This window comes from Corvus brachyrhynchos, unplaced genomic scaffold (genome assembly GCF_000691975.1).
Source record: "Corvus brachyrhynchos isolate BGI_N302 unplaced genomic scaffold, ASM69197v1 scaffold409, whole genome shotgun sequence".
NCBI lineage: Eukaryota > Metazoa > Chordata > Aves > Passeriformes > Corvidae > Corvus > Corvus brachyrhynchos.
This window is the reverse complement of record NW_008246059.1, coordinates 225,092-247,154: the sequence shown is the minus strand read 5'-3', so window position 1 is coordinate 247,154 and position 22,063 is coordinate 225,092. Positions and strand designations below refer to the sequence as shown.

The 22,063-nt window shown below is 39.2% G+C and overlaps 1 protein-coding gene across 1 annotated transcript in view; it reads right to left on the bottom strand.

The window, feature by feature from the left end:
- The window catches only part of CTNNAL1 (catenin alpha like 1), a gene marked incomplete at its 5' end in the record, with an annotated part of 37,135 nt that extends 18,911 nt beyond the window's left edge, over window positions 1-18,224 (bottom strand). Inside the window, 7 exons of the mRNA XM_017746124.1 lie at window positions 1,078-1,164; window positions 3,041-3,241; window positions 4,272-4,442; window positions 4,744-4,833; window positions 6,966-7,085; window positions 11,704-11,891; window positions 18,029-18,224. Coding sequence (XP_017601613.1) covers window positions 1,078-1,164; window positions 3,041-3,241; window positions 4,272-4,442; window positions 4,744-4,833; window positions 6,966-7,085; window positions 11,704-11,891; window positions 18,029-18,224 — 1,053 coding nt within the window. The remainder of the gene's footprint in view (window positions 1-1,077; window positions 1,165-3,040; window positions 3,242-4,271; window positions 4,443-4,743; window positions 4,834-6,965; window positions 7,086-11,703; window positions 11,892-18,028) is intronic.
- Window positions 18,225-22,063: the final 3,839 nt, after the last annotated feature.

The window sequence follows — 22,063 nt, the reverse complement described above, 5'->3', positions numbered from 1 at the left end:
TACAAACCAGCACATAATCAAGGTCCAAAAACTGTGTATCCTCCACTTTCTGGAGCCGAACACTCTGCCTGAAAGCAGAAGTGCAACTGAACTGAAACAGATTGAAAGCACTGTTCAAATCTTCAGGACAGCTGCAAGAACTACAGTCCAGAAGACAAAATTTCTCATTTTCCCATGGTAAAAAAGAGGAGCATGATTTTTTGAGCAGTTGAGGTTTTCCAGTTACAGCAGCTGACAGCTCAGCCTAAGCGAGTTCACCACACTTCTCTAACATCTTTGCACTGCTCTGCGTTGAAACTCTCACTGTTCTTAATCTTCACTTTCCATCTGTTTAAAAGAACAGCACTTTGAAGCAGTTGAAAAGATAGCTGAGTAATGTGCAAATATTCAGGAAGCTGCCAGAAATCAGATTCTGTATTTGCTTCAATTCTGTGGAACAGACAAGGCAGCAATGCTATCCTTAATAGGAAGGGTGAATACCCTGAGCAGCAAGTGCAGTCCATCCCATGGATCAAATGAGGCAGCTATTCCATGTGTGTATGCAAGCTGACCTCAGCATACTTGCACTTAGGAAAAGAATAATGATTTACCACAGACACAAACACAGCTGCCAACTGCTGAGAAGAAAATCCTGAGTATAAGGCACTGTCATGGCATATTTCTGCTAAGGAAATCAATAGGACAGGTTAAGTACAAATAAACTACAAATGTAATTTATTAATTTGGGCACGCACTACAAGAAAATGTATTTACAAACAGTGATGTATGCATCCCCAAGGGAAGTTTGCCTTTACATTTAAATTAATGATTACATACTTCCAAATTAACAATTACATACATAGTACTTACTTCCAAACACCTCTTTTTTGTGGGTTAGCAATGAGCCTATGCATCTAGCAGATTTCTAATCAGTAAGGACAAAGATGATACTAGCTCCCTGATGTAATTCTGATAAGGTTACTCTTGTCTACAAATAGACTTTCGTCTTCTTGGGCACAGGATCCCATTTTACAACTTCATGTATGAAAAGTGAGAAATTCAAACTTGTTCAGGTAATCTTGCTTAAGCTGCACTTACCTCTCTTTTAAGTTCATTCATGCACTGGCATGTTTTTAAAATGGCTACTTCCAAGTCTTCCATGAGATCCTTTGTCTTTTGGTTTTGCTACAAACCAAAGAAAGAAACCAACAAGACATTACACAAATAACCCAGCAAACCCCACACATGCATTCACATCATGTGTCATTAGCCCAAAAAGCTTTAGAAGACAGCCTTTTCTTTCCAGATGAAATGCTTTCACTTGAGCAGCCTGTGTATATTCTACTTGAAAAATTCTTTTATAGAAACATTTATCACCAAATTAAATCTAAAACCAATAGCGATGCAATCTAATTGACTGCTTCTGTTCAACAGGAATTTATTTCTACACCTCACTGAACTTTTTTCAGGAAAAGGGTTTCCTTCAGCTTGACAACTGCCAGAAATCTTCTGCCTGACCATCCTAAAGTAAAACAAGCACTTAAGGCTTTTTTTTTTTTATATATAAACATCCTTTAAAAATAAAGTGGTACCTAAAATGTTATACCAAACAAACTGAATTATGGAATTGTTCTTCAGAACATTCACCTTGCAATGAAGCTGTTGAGCTGCAATCAAAAATCCACCTCACTGAGCTGTTACTATTTTATCTGCTGCTATGTCTTTAGTCACAGCTAGGCTGGGTTATTTATTAATGAAAATACTTAATGCATAAGCACGCATGTGCACACAGAAGTATTTTCACAGATCATATATATGCATAATCTTGTACTAGGCTCTCATTTCTACCACTTGAAATGTAGCCTGTAAATTATTTAGAGGTGATTATTTTCCACCAGTAATAGAGCTTGGAAATAGGCAAGTGTCCTGGTTTTGGCTGGGATAGAATTCATTTTCTTTATAAATCTGGCATACTGCTGCTTTGGATTTGTGATAAAAGCAGTGCTGACAACATGGTGTTAGTTATTGCTGAGCAGTGTTTACCCAGCTGCCTATGAGGGCTAACCACCAACACCAAACTAACACAAGCTAAGGTTTAGTTTTCCTACAGCTAAAGGGAGTCTATGCAATTAATATTCTATATGTGTCTTGTTTGTTGTAACAATATTCTGTGTTATCAGGAAGATTTATATGCCCTTCAAACTGCACTACTGCATTAAAAACACCTGACTGCAGTACCCGATTCAAAGAGGGGGAAAAGGAACAAAAATGCTTTCTCATAAGAAATACACTCAGTTAAGTAAATATCCTATACTAGGACACATCTGCCGTATTTCAGAGTGTTGGTAAGATTTTGTGCTATACATCTCCCCAGGAGCAAGACTGAAAGCAAGTCGGCATCAAAACCAGAATCAGCATTTTCCATCTCTGCTTTCACTTCCCCTGTTGCATATATCTTCTATCATTTTCAAGGAAAAAGTAAGACAAATGACACAGGCAGGCTTAATATGCTTCTTCTCTAAAAGCTACCATCATTTAAATAACATAAAAAAGGACAAACAAAAATAGCCTGGTCTTATTGTTTCTCTCCTTCTCCATAATATTCAAAAAACAGTCAATTTTTCAGAATGCTTCCCTTTCCAACAGTTTAACTGTTTTCAATATCCTGTTGAAAACAAGAAACAAATCTGTGGTCCCTGCTATGGGATCAAGACAATTGAATTCTCTGAACTACTCCACCAAAAGACCTCACTGTTTAAGACTGTGCAATGATACTTCTGTTAACTGCCTTGTTTCCACTCACATCTTCATTAAAATTAGTCTACTACCATCAGCAGCCTAATTTAGCCATCAGAGAATCAATGAAACAATACCACTGGGGTAGGGGAAGGACAGAACATATGGAAGCTGCAGAAGCACAGAACAAACTGTAGCTTCCTTGATCAGCTCCCACTGTGAGGAATACACTCAGTTCTCTCTTCCTAGACCAGAAGAAAGACTGCATTAAAAATTTCTTTTCAAAGTAGAGGTGAAAAGATTTACTTTGCTAAAAAGCTCTTACAGCTTGCATCCACACTGAAACCAGCTGCTCTAGTTCCATTTTAGCCTGTTTAGACAGCTCCAAAATGTGTTCTCTGTGCTCATGACTGGTATAGGCAGAGTCTGTGAAGTCTTCTGTATGTTCCAGGATAACCTCCAGCATTGTTGAAAGGTTCTCTTTTGAGAGAAAATAAAGATTCTCACGGAGACCTTCCACCTTGTTCTGAAAAAGAAGCACATCAGTTCCTTGAGAATTTATATGATTTTGTTGTGACACAAATGCAGAAAGCAGATCCATCATTTTACATTTTGTTTTTCTCCTTAGGGCTTTTTAAAATTATTCTCTTATTTTCCAAGTAATCAACAATTTGCTTGTGTCCAGACCGGCAGTATGGGACCTTTTTTTTTAAAGTGATAATGAAATCAGTAGGTTACTCCCGCCTTATCAGGAGTAACAGCAGATTGTTCTATTGCTGAACATCATTGTTCTATTGCTGTCAATAAAAAGTTTCTAAGTTCAGTAAGGTTCAGAAATTAAATAAGTTTTCCAATTTTGTTTGATCCTTCCACATCCATATAATCCATTTTGAGCAGTTTTCTAAAAATGTGTACGTAGCAAATTTAATACTTTGGGGCATTCTCAGAAAATTTCAGTGGAAATTTAAAGGGGGGAAATAGATAAACAAATAAATTGAATCAAAGTGACAGGCTCAAAAGCAGTAAGCCATGGTTGCTGATTAACTGTTCTTAATGGAGTATGAAATTTAGAGAAGCCTTTATGTGGAAAAAAGTCAACTGAGCTACAGGATACGATTTCAATTCAGAACATTTCTTTTGAATGAAAGTTTGCTCTTTTAAATGTTTGTGTGCATATTTTTGCATGCAGTTTTAAAAACACTAACAATTACAAAGCAAGAATTCTCAAACAACAACTGTTTTATTGAAGGTCTAATCAGAACCTGATACTTCAGTTTATTGAATGTCAAGGCATCACCTCAACAAAACGTTAGAGTTCTGAATGCATGCTGATTCAGAAGGAGATGGCAAGTATCAGGAGGTGCATTTTGGCAATGACTATTAAATTATAGTCACCTCTTGTCAGATTCTGTAACGTTTTGGAACAGTTATTTAAGTCAACGCTGCTGAAGAGATGCAGCTCTGTGATTTCAAATCTAAACCCACTTTTTTTTTCCAAAATCCTAGTTAAGAGGGACTTTATTGGCTGTAGAAAACAGTACTATTTCTACTCTTACCTTGAATTCTTTGATGCCAGAATATATGCTGATGGGGGCCATTTCATTTTCTCCATTTGGTCTAGAGTCAGTTACAATTTCTATTACCTGTTCCAAAGCTAGTCTCATCCGATGAAAAACTCCATCTTTGTTAATACGAGCAGATTCACAGTCTGGGTGCCTCAGACAAGTCTTTTTAAAGAAAGTAAAGTAACTATTATGAAAGAGTATATGCAGTATATTGAAATGAATACTTCCTGCTAAGGCAAGTCTAAAGAATGTGTTAGAATATGGTGAATTCTTTCAGTTAAACTGCTGTTAAGTAGAATTCACACCATTACTCAGAATATAAAGATCTTCTCTCCCTATTCTTTACACTTACACCCTTCTTCAGCATGAACTCTGAAGTGGGGCTGAGAGAGGAGAGTCAGCTCTCCTGGCAGATGTCATGCTTTGTGATTTAGCCAAGTTGTGTAGGGGTGCACATACTCACCTTTGAAGCAGTCAGGAGCATCATAGTGCACTTCTCAAGAACAGCCCTAGATGCAGCCATTCTAGCCTTTTTCTTCTCATCCTTCAAATCCTAAACACCAAAAGGAAAAAAAAAACCCAGACCCAAATATTACACAGTATCTAAAATATTAACTGCTTGTGAGACCAGAAAAAGGAAACTCTCTTGCAGGTGAATGGGTTGTGAGAAAGCTTCCTAATTTCTGACAACTGCTATTTTCAGCCTAACTCATGATCTAGAACTTACTTTTCAGAAAGATTTTAGTTTATGCATTTATTCTTGGCTCTATTCAATTCAGATTTCAAAGAAGGAAGATCTCCAAGATACAGAGCATGTTATGTAAACTGTTGCTAATTTTGATACCTTTATCATAGAGCATTATTCATAAAACAGAAAAATGAGGTGAAAAGGACAGCCGACAAGAAATATTTTCTGAAATGGAGGGGAGGGTAAGGTAGAGACAGAGAACACCTGCTTTTCATTGTACTGCAGTGGAGAAAATGTAAACTAAATCTTTTTTCTACTTGAGTGTTATATTTGCTACATACCAGTAATAAAGAAAGCCTTAACAGGCTGAAAAAGCAATTCCTCTGTATTTCTCTGCTTTGAGTACAGAAACTTATGAAGAACTTTCCAGGGAAAACTGAACTATACCCCCAGCAAAGTTCATCAAAAGAGGAAGAGTGCAGAGAATCCCTCAACATGCAAGGGGGTCTAACAATGGGAAGAACTTAGAAAGCTACAACTATGATCTTCTCACTGCTCCCAAAGACAGCTGAGTGCTATCTGAGTGTTAAACAGGCAACTGAATGGGACCATCTGAAGGTTTACAGGATGTAATTAATCCTAATATACCCTAGATTAACAAAACCACACAGATAAATCACATCAGCAGGCTGCTTTGACATTTTTATAATGTTTGTATTTAGCAACTACAGAAAATCTTTAAGATCAAAATCCCATTAAAAAAACCCCAAGCCAACAAAACAACTGCACAAGAAAACAGTTAATTTCTGAAATTCTGACATTACACTCTGATAAATCTGATGGCACTCAAGAATTTACGGCATACTTAAAAATCCTATGAGGGATGTTTCCTCCCCATAAGACTAGTAGTGCCACATAGCAGCCTACACACTGTAAACTGAGTGTATCAAGAAAGTCCTGAGACAATTGAAAAAGTGGCAATGTAGCACTCTGTCCAAAGGAGTAAAGAAGGCAAGGAAGGGAGAGCAAAAGACCACTTAACACTGAAAATCCAAAATAGTTGAAAAGAGTACCACTTCCTCATAAGGCATGTTTCCCTTTCACAGGAACAACTGCTTCAGGAAAAAATACTTCAGGGAAAAACAAGGAGAGTTCACTTTCAAGCAGGTATTTCCTTTAATTTTAAGTAGCTTTCCCAGTAATGGTTCTTTGACACCAAGCACACACACATCAACAGTAAAAGGAAACACAGGATGTTGGCCAATTTGTTTATACAAACTGAATTCTGAATTTTGCTAGATATTAGAGACTCTGTATATTTATATCGAATCCTGGTTTACCTCTGAACAGAGGACTGGATTATCAAGGGAAAGCAACTAGAGTTCACAGCAGAAGTCTTAAACCTCAGGAAATCCTTTAATATACATGGAAGTAGCAGGAAAAAAAGCTTTTGGTATGAATGACAGGCTTTGAAATCGTAGCTGCTCATAATAAGAACATAAGAAGGTTTCGACCGAAACCTAGAAAAATATTCCATAATAATAGTAATAAAAAATCAAACTCTAACAAGCCACCAAGCAGATGCTTTATTAGAATCTAAAGATTTCATGTTTGGAGTTTTCTGAAACAATGAAGTCCTTTCACTATGTGCAAACATCAAATAGTTCTGTCAAGTAACAACAGACAAACTCTCTACTAGAGTAACGAGCCAGAAAAGTTAGAGCCAAAACACAGTGACTGAAGCCAAAGAAGAATGCAAATAACACACACCCAGGCTTCTGGAAGGTCAGGTCAAATAATGCAGAGATATTTCTCAGGCTGAGCTTTAAGATCAAAAGATGTGTTTTGGGTGGAGCAAGGAGAGGGTAGGTTCCAGAGACAGGATACCAGCAACTGTTTTGTTTTCTTTTATCATCCCAGAAAAACCTGTATCTTCCTGATAATAAGATGAAGATGATACTGTGCAACATCTCTCACAACCTTTTATTAATACTTACATTTTGCCGATCTCCAGTTAAATGGGCAAACTCCACCATTTCATTTCCAAACTGGCTGAATATTTGTACAAACTCCTGGAAACTACTGACTTTTTCTAGTTGTTCCATTGTTGCAAGAACCTGCAAGATAGGAGAAAATACTGTAGATTATCAAGATGCTAAAAAAAACCATTATCATTGAACTAGGAGTACTATTATTTACAGATGCTTTTAAGTTGTGTCATTTAAAATGTATATATTTTGTTACTATTTAAGCATTAGTAACAGCTGGAAATCAAATGTAAATTATCATGCTTCATTCAAAATGAGTCATTTGTTGTCAGCACTCAAAAAACACTTTCCTTGCTCCTTACAGGATTAAGAGTAACAATATTAATGAATTCAGTTTCCAGATTCAGGAAAAAATGTGGTTTTAAATTTAACATGGCAGTAACAAGTGCAGATTATATTCCTGTGTTATAACCCTGTGTTGTAACTCTCTCTTTCAGACGCATAACTTTTAAAGTCTAAAATCACTGTTGTGCAGACAGGTGTTTCAGTGGCTCTGTACATTAAAAAAAAAGGCAAAAGAATTAAACAAAACTAAACACAAAAGTTAGAAATAAGTTAATACACAGTTTTATACTTCCCATAACAACCTACTCTAACACTGGAGATTTTTATTAGTTGCATATAAAACAAAGAACTAAATATACGCAAGTTGTATCAAACTCTTACTCAAGATACATTAAAGCATGTAAAGTCAGCATTTTTTAAAACATTCAGCAAATACTATCATAGAGCTTATAAATTACTGATTACTGAAGGTATCCTGTGAAGTCACTACATTATGGATTATAACAGAGATTAACATCTGCTTTTTTCAGGTTAGACATATACTTGCTAATCTCAAAGAGACCTTTCAAATCCACTAAATGTCTTCAGAAGGGAAAACACTAAAAGCAGTTCTTTATTGTCGTTCAGACTGGAGATAAGACACCACATGAAAATTTAACAGACTGTATTTGAAAGGGAGAAACTTCAACTTATTTTTCCTTTTCTATGCCAAAAATACCTTCCCCTCAACTACAAAAGCAGTGTACACACCTGATTATGACAAACTCCCCCTTCCCAGCAACCTTGGCAAACTCTCCTAGAAGCACCCATTTGTTTGTGATAGAGCAGCTGTTCAATCTCAGTTGTAAACTAAGTAAAGCAAATGTTCCACTAAACCCTGTGACTGCTGTGGAACTGACTGTTTATCAAGCAATATTAGACTGCAGCATCTGCCTGAGTATATTATGTTGGGCAGCCAGTTCCACAAAGGCTGTAGAAACAAGGACTTTCCTGACTGGGATGTTGACGCATGAGAAAGGCTGGAGTGTGAAGGACTTGGAAGGAAGATGCACAAATATGTGAAAACAGCAGTATGAGAGTGGAAGAAGGAGAGAACCACAGGACTGGGAAAGGGAAGGTGTAGAAAAGTTAATGTGGATAAAAGAGGAAAACATACAAGCTAAGGTTCCACTTTCTCTTCTAAGAATAGATAAAAAACCCTATTAATTATGCTCAACCATTCTTGGTTTAAGCAAGTGTAGCACTTTATGAGTATGACCTTGCTTTCAAACAACTCTGTTAAAGTTTTCTGTGTTTCTCTCATTACAAATTTCTTGTCAAATAAAAATTTCAGTGAAAGCACATGCCTTTCCATTACATTGAATAATTCTAGACACCCCAGGCAGAGCTGACATTCCAAAAAACTGTACAGACAGATCTAAATTTATCTAAAGCTTATTCAAGAAGCTGTTCCAATGCAAAATACCTGTGATGTCTTCATAATTTTTCATTTTAAAACTTCAACAAGAAACATGCAGATAGTAATGAAAATGTACAATTTTATTTAAAAGGTTAAAAACACGTGAAAAACCCAAGGCTGTAAGTTCTTATTAATATCTAAGTTAGCACTAGATAGTGCACAGCTACTGCTGCAGGATGAATGTCGCCTTGCAGACAGCAGTCGTAGGCTGATATCACTTCAGGGCACATCCATATTTTGATCCAAAACAAACAGCGCAGCAACTCCTCCACTATCTCTCACTTCCCTGCTCATTGTTCTGGCTCTCCTAACCTGACTGGTGACAGTGAGTGGAGCAAAACCTTAAGCTCACTGATGCAGTGACTAAGTCTGATGGACAATGAAACTCATGTTGTAAGGTAGGAAAGACGTGGGCAGGGACAGAAGAAAATGTATGCAATCCAAGAACACAAGGACAGCATATATGGTGCAGAGGATTTGGAAGCAGGAATCTGGATCACTGGGGATCATCAGCCAGAGGCTGGATTCTGGTATAGATCACCACTCTGGAAGACCTCAGTCACTTCCCTCATCTGTCTGAGGGATTGGATGTCCAACTGCTCATCTGTTTTTCTAACCTTTGCCCTTGATTGACTCTTTATTCACATGAGGAAGATAATGACAATGAAAATAAAGATGTTCAGAAAGAGGCAGCAAAAAAAAAAAAAAGGCAATAGAAGTTTAGTATTTGGGATTCAGTCTCTAAGATAAAAATGGAGCTGAGATCTTCTGGAACAGTTACCCATTTCAAGAAGCCAGAATCTTCTCCAGCTGGCAGTACTGATGATCCTCTTCCTACCTTTCCATCCTCTTTGCCACATTACACTATGCTGTCTCAGTGTATTTGTGTGCATTTCTTAAGTCCCTGCCCGTATTATCCCTCTACCACAACATTTCCTACAGAAAGAACTATTTTTGCTATCCATCATAGCGGTGTCTGACACACTTTTCAGGAGTGTACTCTATAAAAATTAGGGTATATATAAATATTAGGCCTGCTTAAGACACCATCATTTGTTTAATCTGTCCTAGAGATGTGAATCGCTCTACTGATACCACAGATGGAAGCAGACTTTCCCAAACATGTGCAGTATGCACAGAAAAGAGAATGCAGTAAAACCCAAGAGACCACAGAGACTAGCTGTGTCCTGAGGTGCATCAGGCACAGCATTGACAGCAGGGCAAGGGAGGGGAAAAAAGGGGACTGAGGGGAGACTTCACTGCAGTTACAACTTCCTTGTGAGGGGGAGAGGAGGGGCAGGCACTGATCTCTTCTCTGTGGTGACCCGTGACAGGACCTGAGGGAATGGCCTGAAGTTGTGTCAGGGGAGGTTTAGGTTGGATATCAGGAAAAGGTTCTTCACCCAGAGGGTGTTCAGGCACTGGAACAGATTCCCCAGGGCAGTCTCACAGCGACAGCCTGACAGAGTTCAAGAAGTGCTGGGACAATGCTCTCAGGCACATGGTGTGACTCTTGAGGTATCCTGTGCAGGGCCAGGAGCTGGAGTTTGATGATCCTCATGGGTGCCCTCAAACTCAGGATATTCTATGATTCTGTGCCTATGGCAGTCAGAGTCAGATATACTTACTCTGGACTATGAGATTGCTTGAAATGCTTTCAAAATTAAATGCTGCACTTATGCTTACTATATTCACATCAGTGTATATATGATGACATTTTCATACATGTTTAAAATTATCAGAAACCTAGCCTGCACCTGTAAGGGTATATCCCTCCTTATCCGTTCATGATGCATGCATTTGCACAGTTGCTCCATAGCCTAAATCTGTGGTACCACACGCCACTTTTGGAAAAGTAAATTAATTAGGATTACTGCATGGCTGCAGACAACAGCAGAAAAGCAGCAGAAGGTATTAAACGCACCACAAAGTACAAAAGAAGACCAAAGCTGCAAGTAACTTCAGCAAACTGTTATTGATAAAACTGCTGCCACCTGAATCAACCACTGGGAGAAGAAATGAGCACAAAGACAGCAGATCAGTGCTGCCAAGTCTCAAGTCAGAGAGAAGCAGGTAATTTCACTGGTTTTGAATCCTGGACTGAACTGTCTTGGATCTAGGCACTGCAAAATAGAGACCAGTCAGTCCGGAAAGTAAACTGGGACAAAGGAATAGAGACAGCATGAGGAGTCAAAACTGGAAAGAGGGGCACTGCTCTGGATTACCAGTTCAAAACTAATGGAAAACCCCAGGCCTTATCAGGTTATCATTTTTCAAAAATGAGATTTTTCTATTTTTGTTTTAGCACATTGTGAAGAAAAAAATGGAAGGGTATCCTACAGGCAAGACAGTGAAGTCTGCACTGCATGAAATAGATTACATTTGAGGTTAAATGGGCCTTCATACATTATTTAAACCAACCAAGGAGTTTCATGCTAAGTTTCAAGACCTAAATTAAACTGCACAGAAACCTTTTAGTCTGTAAGCCTCACTTCACTAGCACAGAATTTTATGTGCATTCCTCACAGCTTTTTGCTTAGATGCCATAATGCTCTTCTTGTCTCGATCCTGACAGTACAAACATCCTGTCATTAGCAAGTAGAAGCTTTTATTGACCATTTTACCAACAGACATTTTTCACCTCACAGCAAATTTAAAGTTAAATAAGCAGTAACACAGCATCTTCTCCAGCATACTTAGTGAATAAAGCAATACAGGTGACATAAAACGCAGAGTCACTGAGTATTATTTTAATCCTACTGACTTAGAGACATCCCCTTTCAGATACCTGGTAGGTAAACATGTGCAAGATGTGCATTCATTTTTATCTCTTTATTTTACAATTCCTTCAGAGAGACAATGAAAATATCACATCATTTACCATCACTCTTTTGCACTGACTGCAGGTATCAGTTAAACAAAACAGAAAAGAAGCACAAATACCTTGTTTCTGGAAGTTATAATTTGCTTAATAACAATCCTGTCTGCTAACACCAGCACCTTTGTGACAGAAGAAAGCAACAATCTTGCAGCTTTTACCACACCCGTTTTGTCCGTAAAGATTGTAATGTGGCTATCAGATTCAGGATGATCCAAGCTTGCCACATCTGTAAGCTGTGCAATTGTTTCACCTAGAAGAAAAAACAAAAATAAAGTAACTTTCCATACTTAGAAGAAAGTAACTTTTACCTTTGAGGGATAAGACAATTTCAGAGCTACCTACAACTCTTTATTTCATTTCACTTCCTTCGACTGACTGTTGGTGGCACCCTCTCCATATTTAAATGTGGATTACTCTTCACTTGTACCTTATTCTTCCATCTGTACCATACACTAATTTTCTTAAAGTAATCTACAGATATCTGAGGGGGGGAGTGATGGGTGGAGTTGGGGAGTGTGGAGGGAGAAAACATTAATGGGTGGCGTTTTTCTGATTTTAATAGCAAAAGTCAAACCAGTGGCCACACTTGCAGGATAATCCGCTGAAAGAGTGGGATGCAGCAAGAAAGAAAGAACTACGAAGTCCCCTCCACTTTCCAAATTTCAGTCAGCATTCCCATAATTTATGGATTTCCTATTCCTGTAGAAGTCTCCAGGCATGAATAATAAAGAGATTCCAAACAGTAACTTTGTAACTTCCAAGACTGAAGCATTATAGTGAGACTACTGCACTTTACATTCAAAGGAAGGCCACTAAACAGGGCACTGTCAGAGACAGGAGAGGAAAAAAAGGCAAAGAAGTGCTGATTTTCAGCTCATCACTGTCTTTTCACTCAACTTGCATTAAGTTAAATAAATAGTTAAACAGGCTTAATTGACCACTTTTATTTTTTAGGCAGTTAAAAATTCTACATCCAATGCAGCTAAGGGATTTCTTTATCTGAGAAAGAAACACAGACCCTATCCAATTAAACCTTCTGGAGTACCCCAGATAATAGTACAACAGACGAAAGACAGAGCAATTTGCTAGTCTATAACCAGAGAAGGGCTGCTGGGAGACTGAGCTCAGGCAAGCTCTGAGACATGATTTTTGTTAGCATGCAAGACAAGCTGATCAACCCACAACTGACCTATAGATCGTTCTTGAAGATAAAATCTAGGAGATTTGATCAAATTCCCTATGACTCATCTTCAAAACCTCAACTAAAGTAGTTCACCTAAGCAGGCAACATACTCCAAAAGCCTGATAAAGCCAGTGCTCCCATATGAAGAACCTGCACTATTCTGGTACTCCAGAAATACCACACACTATAGAACAAGGAAAGCGTGACAGCCCTTCAAACGACAGAGCTCCACATTTCATAATGTTTATGTATAGATTTCTCTGATAATTGTAATCCCTTGGGTTCTTAAGCTGCCTAAATAGGTATTACATTATGGCAAGGAACTTCCAGTACATTTGGTGGGACCAGGCTAGGTCACAAAAGGCATGCTCCAAATAATTAGGGCATCAGTCCAATATACTGTACTCTAGTATGGTCTGAGACAGTGAATTCCACAGCTGAAGGGCCTGAAAATGAACAGAAGCAAGAGGAGTTATAAAAGTACAGCTACAATTCAAAGGGTGAGGGGCAGCCAGATGCACTACCAGTGAAGCTGTATGCCAAGTCTCTGGTCAGGCAAGGAAATCATTTGCCAGCAAAACACATTGGGCATTGCCTTCTCCACAGTCCAATTCATTTCAGTTCACATCAGTCTCTAATGGTTCACCTTTGTCAGCAGATTAATCTATTTCTTTGACCTCACAATATCTGTGACAACATAAAATGCTGTAGAAACACACAGAGAACAATTAAAACAGATGCAAAGTTCATTTGGTTACCAAGAAAGGTTGTACATCATTATCCCATTTCGTATGCTATGGGATTCACCTTCTTGAGGATGAATCAAGTCATCGGTGAAGCAGCTAGTCATACGAAGATATATCAGGGAACACTGAAAGACCTGCAACATCTGCCTGTCAAAAACTCCAGTCAGCCCTAGAAACTCCAGACTTCTGGTAACAGAACCAAGGCTTCCTCCTCTGCCTGTAGATCTGCAACTACAGGAACAGGAATTAAGCCCTGGGAGTAAGCTATGAGGAACAAGACCTGTTAGGGTGAAGAAATGGAGCTAGGAAAGCTACACCCAGCTGGGTATACACCAGTCCATAAAACACATCTGAGCATGTCAGAGAAACAGTTCAGTGCTACTGTAATTCTCCTATCATGGCTGAGAGATTGTAACCATTGGGTGATATTTCCAATGACAGGAAGACAACTGTCACATCCATCTCCAAGACGGCTAACAAGAAAAAAATCAGGCAATTGTGGGCTAGTCAGCCTCACATCAGCCTCCCTGATTATCACTAAAATAATCTTGGATGTTATTACCACATGAAGCAGAAAAAGCCCGTCAGGAAGAGCCAGCACAGACCCGCCAGGGTGAATAGTCCCTCACTGATCTGAATGCCTTCTATGATGAGATGATACTGTTTTTAAAAAGAGAAAGTAACGGATGCTGTGCATCTCAGCTTCAGCAAAGCCTCTGACATGATCTCCCGTAGTGTCCTGATAACTTCATCAAGAGATACGGACTAAGTGAACAAAAAGGTGGGTAGAAAATGAACCTGACTGTTGGGCTTGGGGATGCTGATAATGGGTACAAAGTTCAATGGGCAGTCAGCATCCAGCGGTGTCCCTCTGGGACTGGGAAGAGTTATCAAAACTATTCCCTGGATGATGACTCAGCACATTCAGCAAGTGTGTGAACAATACCAAACTGGGTGAGTGTCTGATACTGTGGAGGGCAGGGCTGCTAGACAGAGGGACAGGCTGAAAAAAAAAAACTATCTGATAGAAAATGTGAAGTCCAACAAGGGCAGTAATACCACATCTAGGCCAGGGTAACACCACTCAGCCCTACATGCTAAGATCAGCTGTCAACAGGGAACTTTCGTGGGCAAAGACATGGAGGGCCTGGAAGACAAAGAGTTGAACAGGAGCCAGCAATAATGGCCAGCTGCATGTGAAAGGCTGCAGATAATTCTTCCCTTCCTTTTGGCACTTCTGAGGCAGTATCTGGAGTACCATGCCCACTTCTGGGCTCCTCAGCACCTCAGCTGACATAGTGGAGCAAGTGACAGAAGGGGAGAGGTGGAAGGGAAGGAGTTTGTTGTGCCACAGGAAGAGAAGGCCAATGGCAGAGCTTTCTGTGGTCCACATCTATCCCCCTAGTGGGCAGGTGTGGAGAGACACAGACAGACCGACCCCAGTATGTACGGCAATGGAACAAGAAGCACAGAACAAGATGTAAGAAAATACTTTTGCCACGGCAAGGGTAGTCAAACACCCTTAAGTAAGGATACAAAAAAGAAGTAAGAAATGAGAAGTGCACAAGATCTCCATTCTTGAGAGTTAAAATGGCCCTTATGACTTCAGTTATTCTGTAATATTTATTTATCCATTTAAATTTCTGTTTTTCAGCCTTCTTAATTTAGCCCTCTCTGTACTAAAACTCAAGGCAAAAAAGGAGAGAGCTATTTATTGCTTTTATTTTACTCCATGTCTTCCTTTAGGGCTACATAGTCAACTGGCAGAGAATACTGGAAATGTTATGACACTAACTCATTCCTGACATGTGCTTTTCTCTTTTAAATTAGCCCTAGTTTTAGAGAGAAAAAAAAAAAAAAAAAAAAAAATCACAGATGGGCATCTAAAATGTGCTTCTTTAAGTTACATTCCACTACTATACTGTCACTGTAAACATTGACACAGTGCAAGAATGTTAGGCAAAATCTGCTACATGACCCTCTGCGGTGTTTTAGGATTCTATTTTGAGTCAATCAAATTACAAGGTTTATTACAAGGAAATAGTCATAACAAGTTTGAAACACTTCAGATCACTGATTATACCCTTCACAAGAGACAGATACAACATCTGTCATCCTTCAAAGCCTCTGAAGGATATGCAGTTGATTTAAAGACTCCCTACTTTTCTTAGAAACTGAGATGCTTAATGTTCTCAATCCTTTTGTGTTGAAATCTATCTTCTATGCCCAACAAAATCTCCATTTCTGAGACACAATCTAATTTATTGGCTAAAAAGAAGTATGAACAGCTTTACCAGACTCTCTGCCCTAAAGAGCAAAGGCTTTCTGCTGCCTACACCCTCAGAACATAGATTCTTTAATACAAGTCAATAGTCTTGGCTATAATTGTCCAGGAAATTTTTTTGGCTTGCTTGGGAACACCAAAGTTATTAAAAATGGCACTTGAGCAACTGTGTTCAGAAACTGAGTTCAGAGGACATTTATCCATAAGAATTTATCTGCTCAAAGGATTGTGTTACTTTGTCCAGCACTGAACAGTCCACAGAGGTAGTAATACTGGCACAAAAAGCCCTCCATCAGACAAGTAACCAGGAGCAAACTTGTTTGCTGTACTGAATTTCCCATGTAAGTCTTCAGTTAGATCTCAAATGCAGGGAACAGCTGAGCCATGCCAAGGTAAATGTGAGGCTGACAGAAATGTAAACAGGCCATATCTTCACTTCTCTAGACTGAGGCTATTACTGCGTAGCAGGAAATAAAACTTACAATGCAAAAGAACTATAGTCTTTTGCTGGGATAAAATACCACAGACTATTTTTACATTCTGAGCTCCTCCTGCATACAGTGATAGAGAGAAAAAAATATCTAACCACAGCATAACTGGCAAAACAAGAAAGAGAAATTCAGACTGCACTGCTCTTCCAGCAGCTGAGATTATCGATGTGAACTTTGGAAATTTTGGCTTGTCAGCATTTTACTTGGATCTCTGAAGAGAAAACACATGCTTCACATAACAAATGGAATGATTTTAAATTAGGACATATCTGTTTGCAGCCAAGTTTACTGGAGCAATAGGAATTTTCAGTTTAAAGTTTATCCAGAACAGTTCTTCAAATCACAAGAACAATCATTCATCATCAGCGTGTTTCTAGACATTGTGACTCATTGTTGAGGGATTTTCAGAGGATTTTTTACGGCACCATGCCCAATTTCTAAGTTTCTTCTTTTCCTTTTAATCACAAATAATAGTATGAACTGCATCCCTGAAGTCTGAGGCCAGAACAGCAATTCAGCAAGACATGTAACACCAGTTAGGACAGCAAAGACAAGTTTTTCAGGACTGTGAGGTCATTTCAAAGATAAAAACCAAACACCCACCCAAGCCCCCTATTCAACTTAACAGATCAGTTTTAAGTACAGTAACCCACGTCTTGGAGTAGAGCACTGCTCCATCCTGCAGTAATCAAGACATTAGTGCTGAAGGGTTGTTGAAGGGTCATTTATTTGTCTCCACAACAGAAGTTCAAGATTGTCTCCCTGAAGCTGCAGCAAGCCGAATGTCTGTCACACTTGCAGGTTCATCCACCTGCTCAAACTGGGAAAACTTCAAGTAGAATTTCCCAAAATTCAAAAGTATTTGAAAGCAAAAACAAAACCTCACCCCACTAACAACAAAAGGAACATTTTACTAGATGTCATCTTGAAGGGTTCACTGCAGATCTAAGGACATGCATTTACTGAGGGCCACTGAAATATTACGCAAGGAATAGTACTTAGTATCTAGGAAAGTAGTTTCTAGCACAACACAGATATTCCCTTACAGCATCAGAGAATGCAACCCCCTGTTCACCTAGACAGAGTCTTCTGGGAGAAGGAGAGTGACAGCAGGCAACTCAATTATCCACACTTCACATTCAATTCACACACACAGCAACTTTGCAACAAAACCTGAATCCAGCAAAAAGGCAAGCACAATATGATTTTCGTTCTACTGAAAGGAGTCATCAGATGACTGATGTGAGTCATCTTACAGAGTGTCCTGATGAAATATGGGTTGACACCGACCTTCATTCAGACACTGAGATTTGGAATGCAGTGACCTCAATAGCATAACACTCAAATAATACTCCGCTGTTTTAACTTGGCAGCAATAAACTGTAAAGTTGTATTCCCAACACTCAGCTCTTTGTCTGTAGTAACATCATAAAAAAAAGAGCAGTCAGGTAATTCCTTGTGGCAAATGATCCTCTAAAAATCAAAGCCAACACACAATTCCATTCCCTATTCGTAAGATGACAGTAATTTAAGTAAGTGACAAAATCAGGTAACAGATCAGGCCTTGAATGAACCAGCAGAGGAAGGTTAAGCAATTAAATAATGAAGTTCTTACATTATGCCTGACACTAAAAATAGTGTGCCAAAAATGGCACAAGTACAATTTCATGAGTAACTACATACCTGCTCTCCTTGCCTCGATACAAGCAACACTCATTTCCTCCTTCAGCTCATGGTTTTCGTTGGCTATGGCTTCACCCACAGTAACAAATCTCCCGACTGCCAGGTTAACGGCTTGGCCCACTCGCTGAATTGCTTGCAGAGTCTTGTCTGAACGCTTTGGTTTATCCTTATGATTAATAAGAGTAGTTATCTGCAAACAGGAAGAGTTATTTATTAGAACATTTTAACTTTAATACTAAAGGCAAGTTTTGAATTGAACTCAGTAATAGATTTTTACAGTACTTCACTAATAAAATGTAGTGTTGTGCTATGCCATGAAGTATCATTTAACTTCTCAGAGAATGAAAAAAAAATTTGGAGTATAGTTAAGGTTGCTCATTGTCTGTGATCTCAGTTTATCTCAAGTGAACAGAGGGATTTTTATTTTTCTTCCCCTCCCATTTGCAGTATTAAAATAAGCTGCCCTGGGTCTCAACAGCCTTTTTCACACTAGACACAGCCCTTCCCCCGTTAAAATATCCACCATACTCATAACTTAAACACCCTCAATTACACGTTTCCTAGAATTCAGAAAAAGGTTGCCATTTAGATTACAAGTTATCAGTAAAACAATTTGTGAGGACATTCCTATTTTGAACTCCTGACTTGGCTTTTCCGACCACTGTAGAGCAATACACGTTCCCTCTTGGATCACATAGGCTGGAGATCAGCTGCACACGGGCTGCAGGAGACTGAAGATTTGTCCAAAACACCCAACATGAGGAAACAGAGATCCTTTCCCCTCACAGAGGAGAAAGGCAGGATTGCAGAAGCAGCTTCTCAACCAAGGCATTAGGCGAACATGAGAACAGTATGGAATCCTGCCACCCACAATTAACTAACTATAAACTCCATTACAAACATGAGCTTTGCATTCTGCTACAACAACTATTTTCTAGTGAGAAGCAGGACAGAAATAAAACTCTGTAGTTTCAAACATCCTAAACCAGCATAAAAACCCAACAAAAATAGTCCTGACTGTCCTTGTCTCCCACTCTCATGTTTGCAATGAATTCATCTGATGTGGGTTAAATCTCAGTTGTGGAGAACGTGATGCTTGTTAGTTTTCCCCATAACCAGGTCCCCAGACATGTTCACTGCATAGCTTTATGAATATTTTTGGTGGGAAACAGTACAGCCTGGAGAGAGAAAGATGAACAGAAGTGCTCCTTTCAGCAGCAGTTTAGAACAAAATGCCCACAGAACTCCACTGTAAGCCACATCTCCAGGAACTCAAAGATGTCTGTTGAGAGAATCTCAGAATTACATGAATTACTTAAGTGTCTGAACATCTTAGCTATATCAGATTGATCACAGATGTCTTTGCTGCTCCTCAAAAAAACAAAAATCATCATTAACTCATACAGTCTCCTACCAGTCAAGCCTGTTGTGGGACAGGAGCACACAAGCTGTACCTGTAATGCTCACTTCAGATTCAAGGACATAGCAGGAAGCAGTGTAAGAACTGTTCTGCTTCACGATTTGATCGATGCCCAAGGTTTACCCTTCAGATATCACTGAGTCGTCTTTCTGGAGAAAAAAAAGAGTGGTGTTGTTTAACACCTCGCTGAGGCTGGTTTTGAATGCCAGAAGCTGGTTTAGCCAAATTTCCAGTATTAAACCCTTTGCAGTGGGAAATGTCAACACTTCATAGAGGGCTTTGCACACACAAGAAAAATAAAAAAGCCAAAAAAACTAAGAACAGTGCTGCCCTATGGAAGAACTGCTATGAGAATAGAAGAATATTTTGTTCTAGTACAAAACATCAGTATAGAAATGCATTGTCTGCCCACTGTCTTCTTATATACGCCCTACTCTTCCAACATGTACCTAAGCCACAAGGTCTAAAGGAAGGCCACTTTGTATAATTCATACAATAAATCTGTCCCTGCAAGAGTCCCCTGAATCACTTCAACTCCAGTGCCTATAAACCCCAGATGCCTTTCCAGTGAAAAGATCTTCTTACAATGAAGACAGAGTCCTATTAGAAAGTAAACTGAGGAAACATCTGAGCATCGCCAAATCCATTTTAGATGAGGAATGACATTCCTCAAAACACACAATTGTCATCACTTCAGTGGAAATTCAGACCAACATGAAATTCATAGTAAAAACAACTGCATTAGGCAGCTCCCCTGAATTCTTGCATTGTAGATACTTCAGGTATACAGAATTAACAAATACCCATCAGCAGCTAATCTAACAGTGCCAGCTGGTGAATTCTTGAGTAGGCATGGCTAGCAAGCCAACTGAGAGCATTAGTCCAAATGCTGAGGAAAACCAAATTGACAGAGGGTCACAACTGTGCTTCTTCAACTGGTTTTTAAGCAAACAGCAACTCAATGCTGGGTTAATATCACATTCACATAGTTATTGACTTCTCAGAAGTACACATAAAATAACACTGGCCTAAAACAAACTGCAAGTTTACATACTGGCTGCAAGTTTACCTCCCACAGCATTTTACACCAGTAAAAGTTTAAACATGTTCTGCATAATCCTGAAAAAAAATGCATATGCAAATAACACTGCAGAGTGAAAGGAATCCTACTGTCTCTTACAAATCATCAAGGGCATTTATTTTAATTCCCATGTTACTGCAGAGGTATGCAAGTAATAAAAACCATGAAGATATCACAGCTTAAATTTCTTTTTTAAAGTCTTACAAAACACTCTAAGGAACATGAGTGCCTTTTACATTTCTATTATTTCTTTAGCATTCTCTTCAGAGGGCATCATAATTTTTGCAGAAAAAAGTCCTCTACTACCCCTGCCAAAGTTAAGCAAGAACAAGCAGCTGTTTTGACAGGTCCATCACCAGTGTCATCTTAACCTCATGATGTTCAACAAGGCTACATACAAGGTCTTGCACTGGGGCTGGGACAATCCCCAGTACCAGTGCAGGCTGGGGGATGAATGGATTGAGAATAGCCCAGCAGAAAATGACTTGGGGGTACTGGTGCGAGAAAAATTGGACATGAGTCAACAATGTGCTTGTATCCTGGGCTGCATCCAAAGCAGTGTGGACAGCAGGCTGAGGGAGGGGATTTTTCCCCTCTACACTGCTCTGGTGAGACCCCACCTAGAGTGGGGTGTACAGCGCTGGGGTTCCCAACAGAAGAAGGACATGGACCTGTTGAAGACAGTTCAAAGGAGGGCCATGAAGATGGTCAGAGGGATGGAGCACCTCTCCTACGAAGACAGGCTGAGAGAGCTGGGGTGGTTCAGTCTGCAGAAGGCTCCAGAGAGACCTTATAATATATAAAATGCATATTTTATGAGTGGCATTTTAATATATAAAGGTAGCTTAGAAGAAGATTAGGAAAGACTTTTTACCAAGGCCTGTAGTGACAGTAGAGAGGTCAATTGTTTTAAACTAAAAGAGGGTAGATTCTGATTGGACTTAAAGAGGTTACTTTTCACCATGAAGGTGGTGAGGCACTGGAACAATTTCCCTGAGGTGTGGAAGACCCATCATTTTAAGAGTTCAAGGCCAGGTAGTTTGAACAACCTGGGGCTTCGATGGCGCTTTGAGTAACCTGGTCTAGTGTCCCCCTGCCAATGGCAGGGGGGGCAGAACTAGATGGTCTTGAAAGGTCCCTTTTAACCCAAACCATTCTCTGATTCTATGACGTACTCTAGACACCCACATGAGTAGCTTGTATATGAACATTAAACTCAGCCTATGGTTATACACAGCAGCTGAGGCTTTGCAAATATCTCCTGGAATAATGAACTCTTAGCTGAGTAACAGAATTTCTTCTCTGACTGGCTAACGTGGGGCCAGTATAGTAACTATCTTAACACTGGAATGGATGGAAGTTTGTTGAGCCCTGTAATTTTTTTTCTCAGAGAAGTCAAAAAACTGTATGGATTGACAGTTAAAAACAACCATGGTGAGAAAACTAAAACAGAAGTTGGTCAAGAAGTTTGAAACATCACAGCAAACAGCTTCATGCAACACCTCTTTCAAGTGTGATCAACATTAGGTAGCAA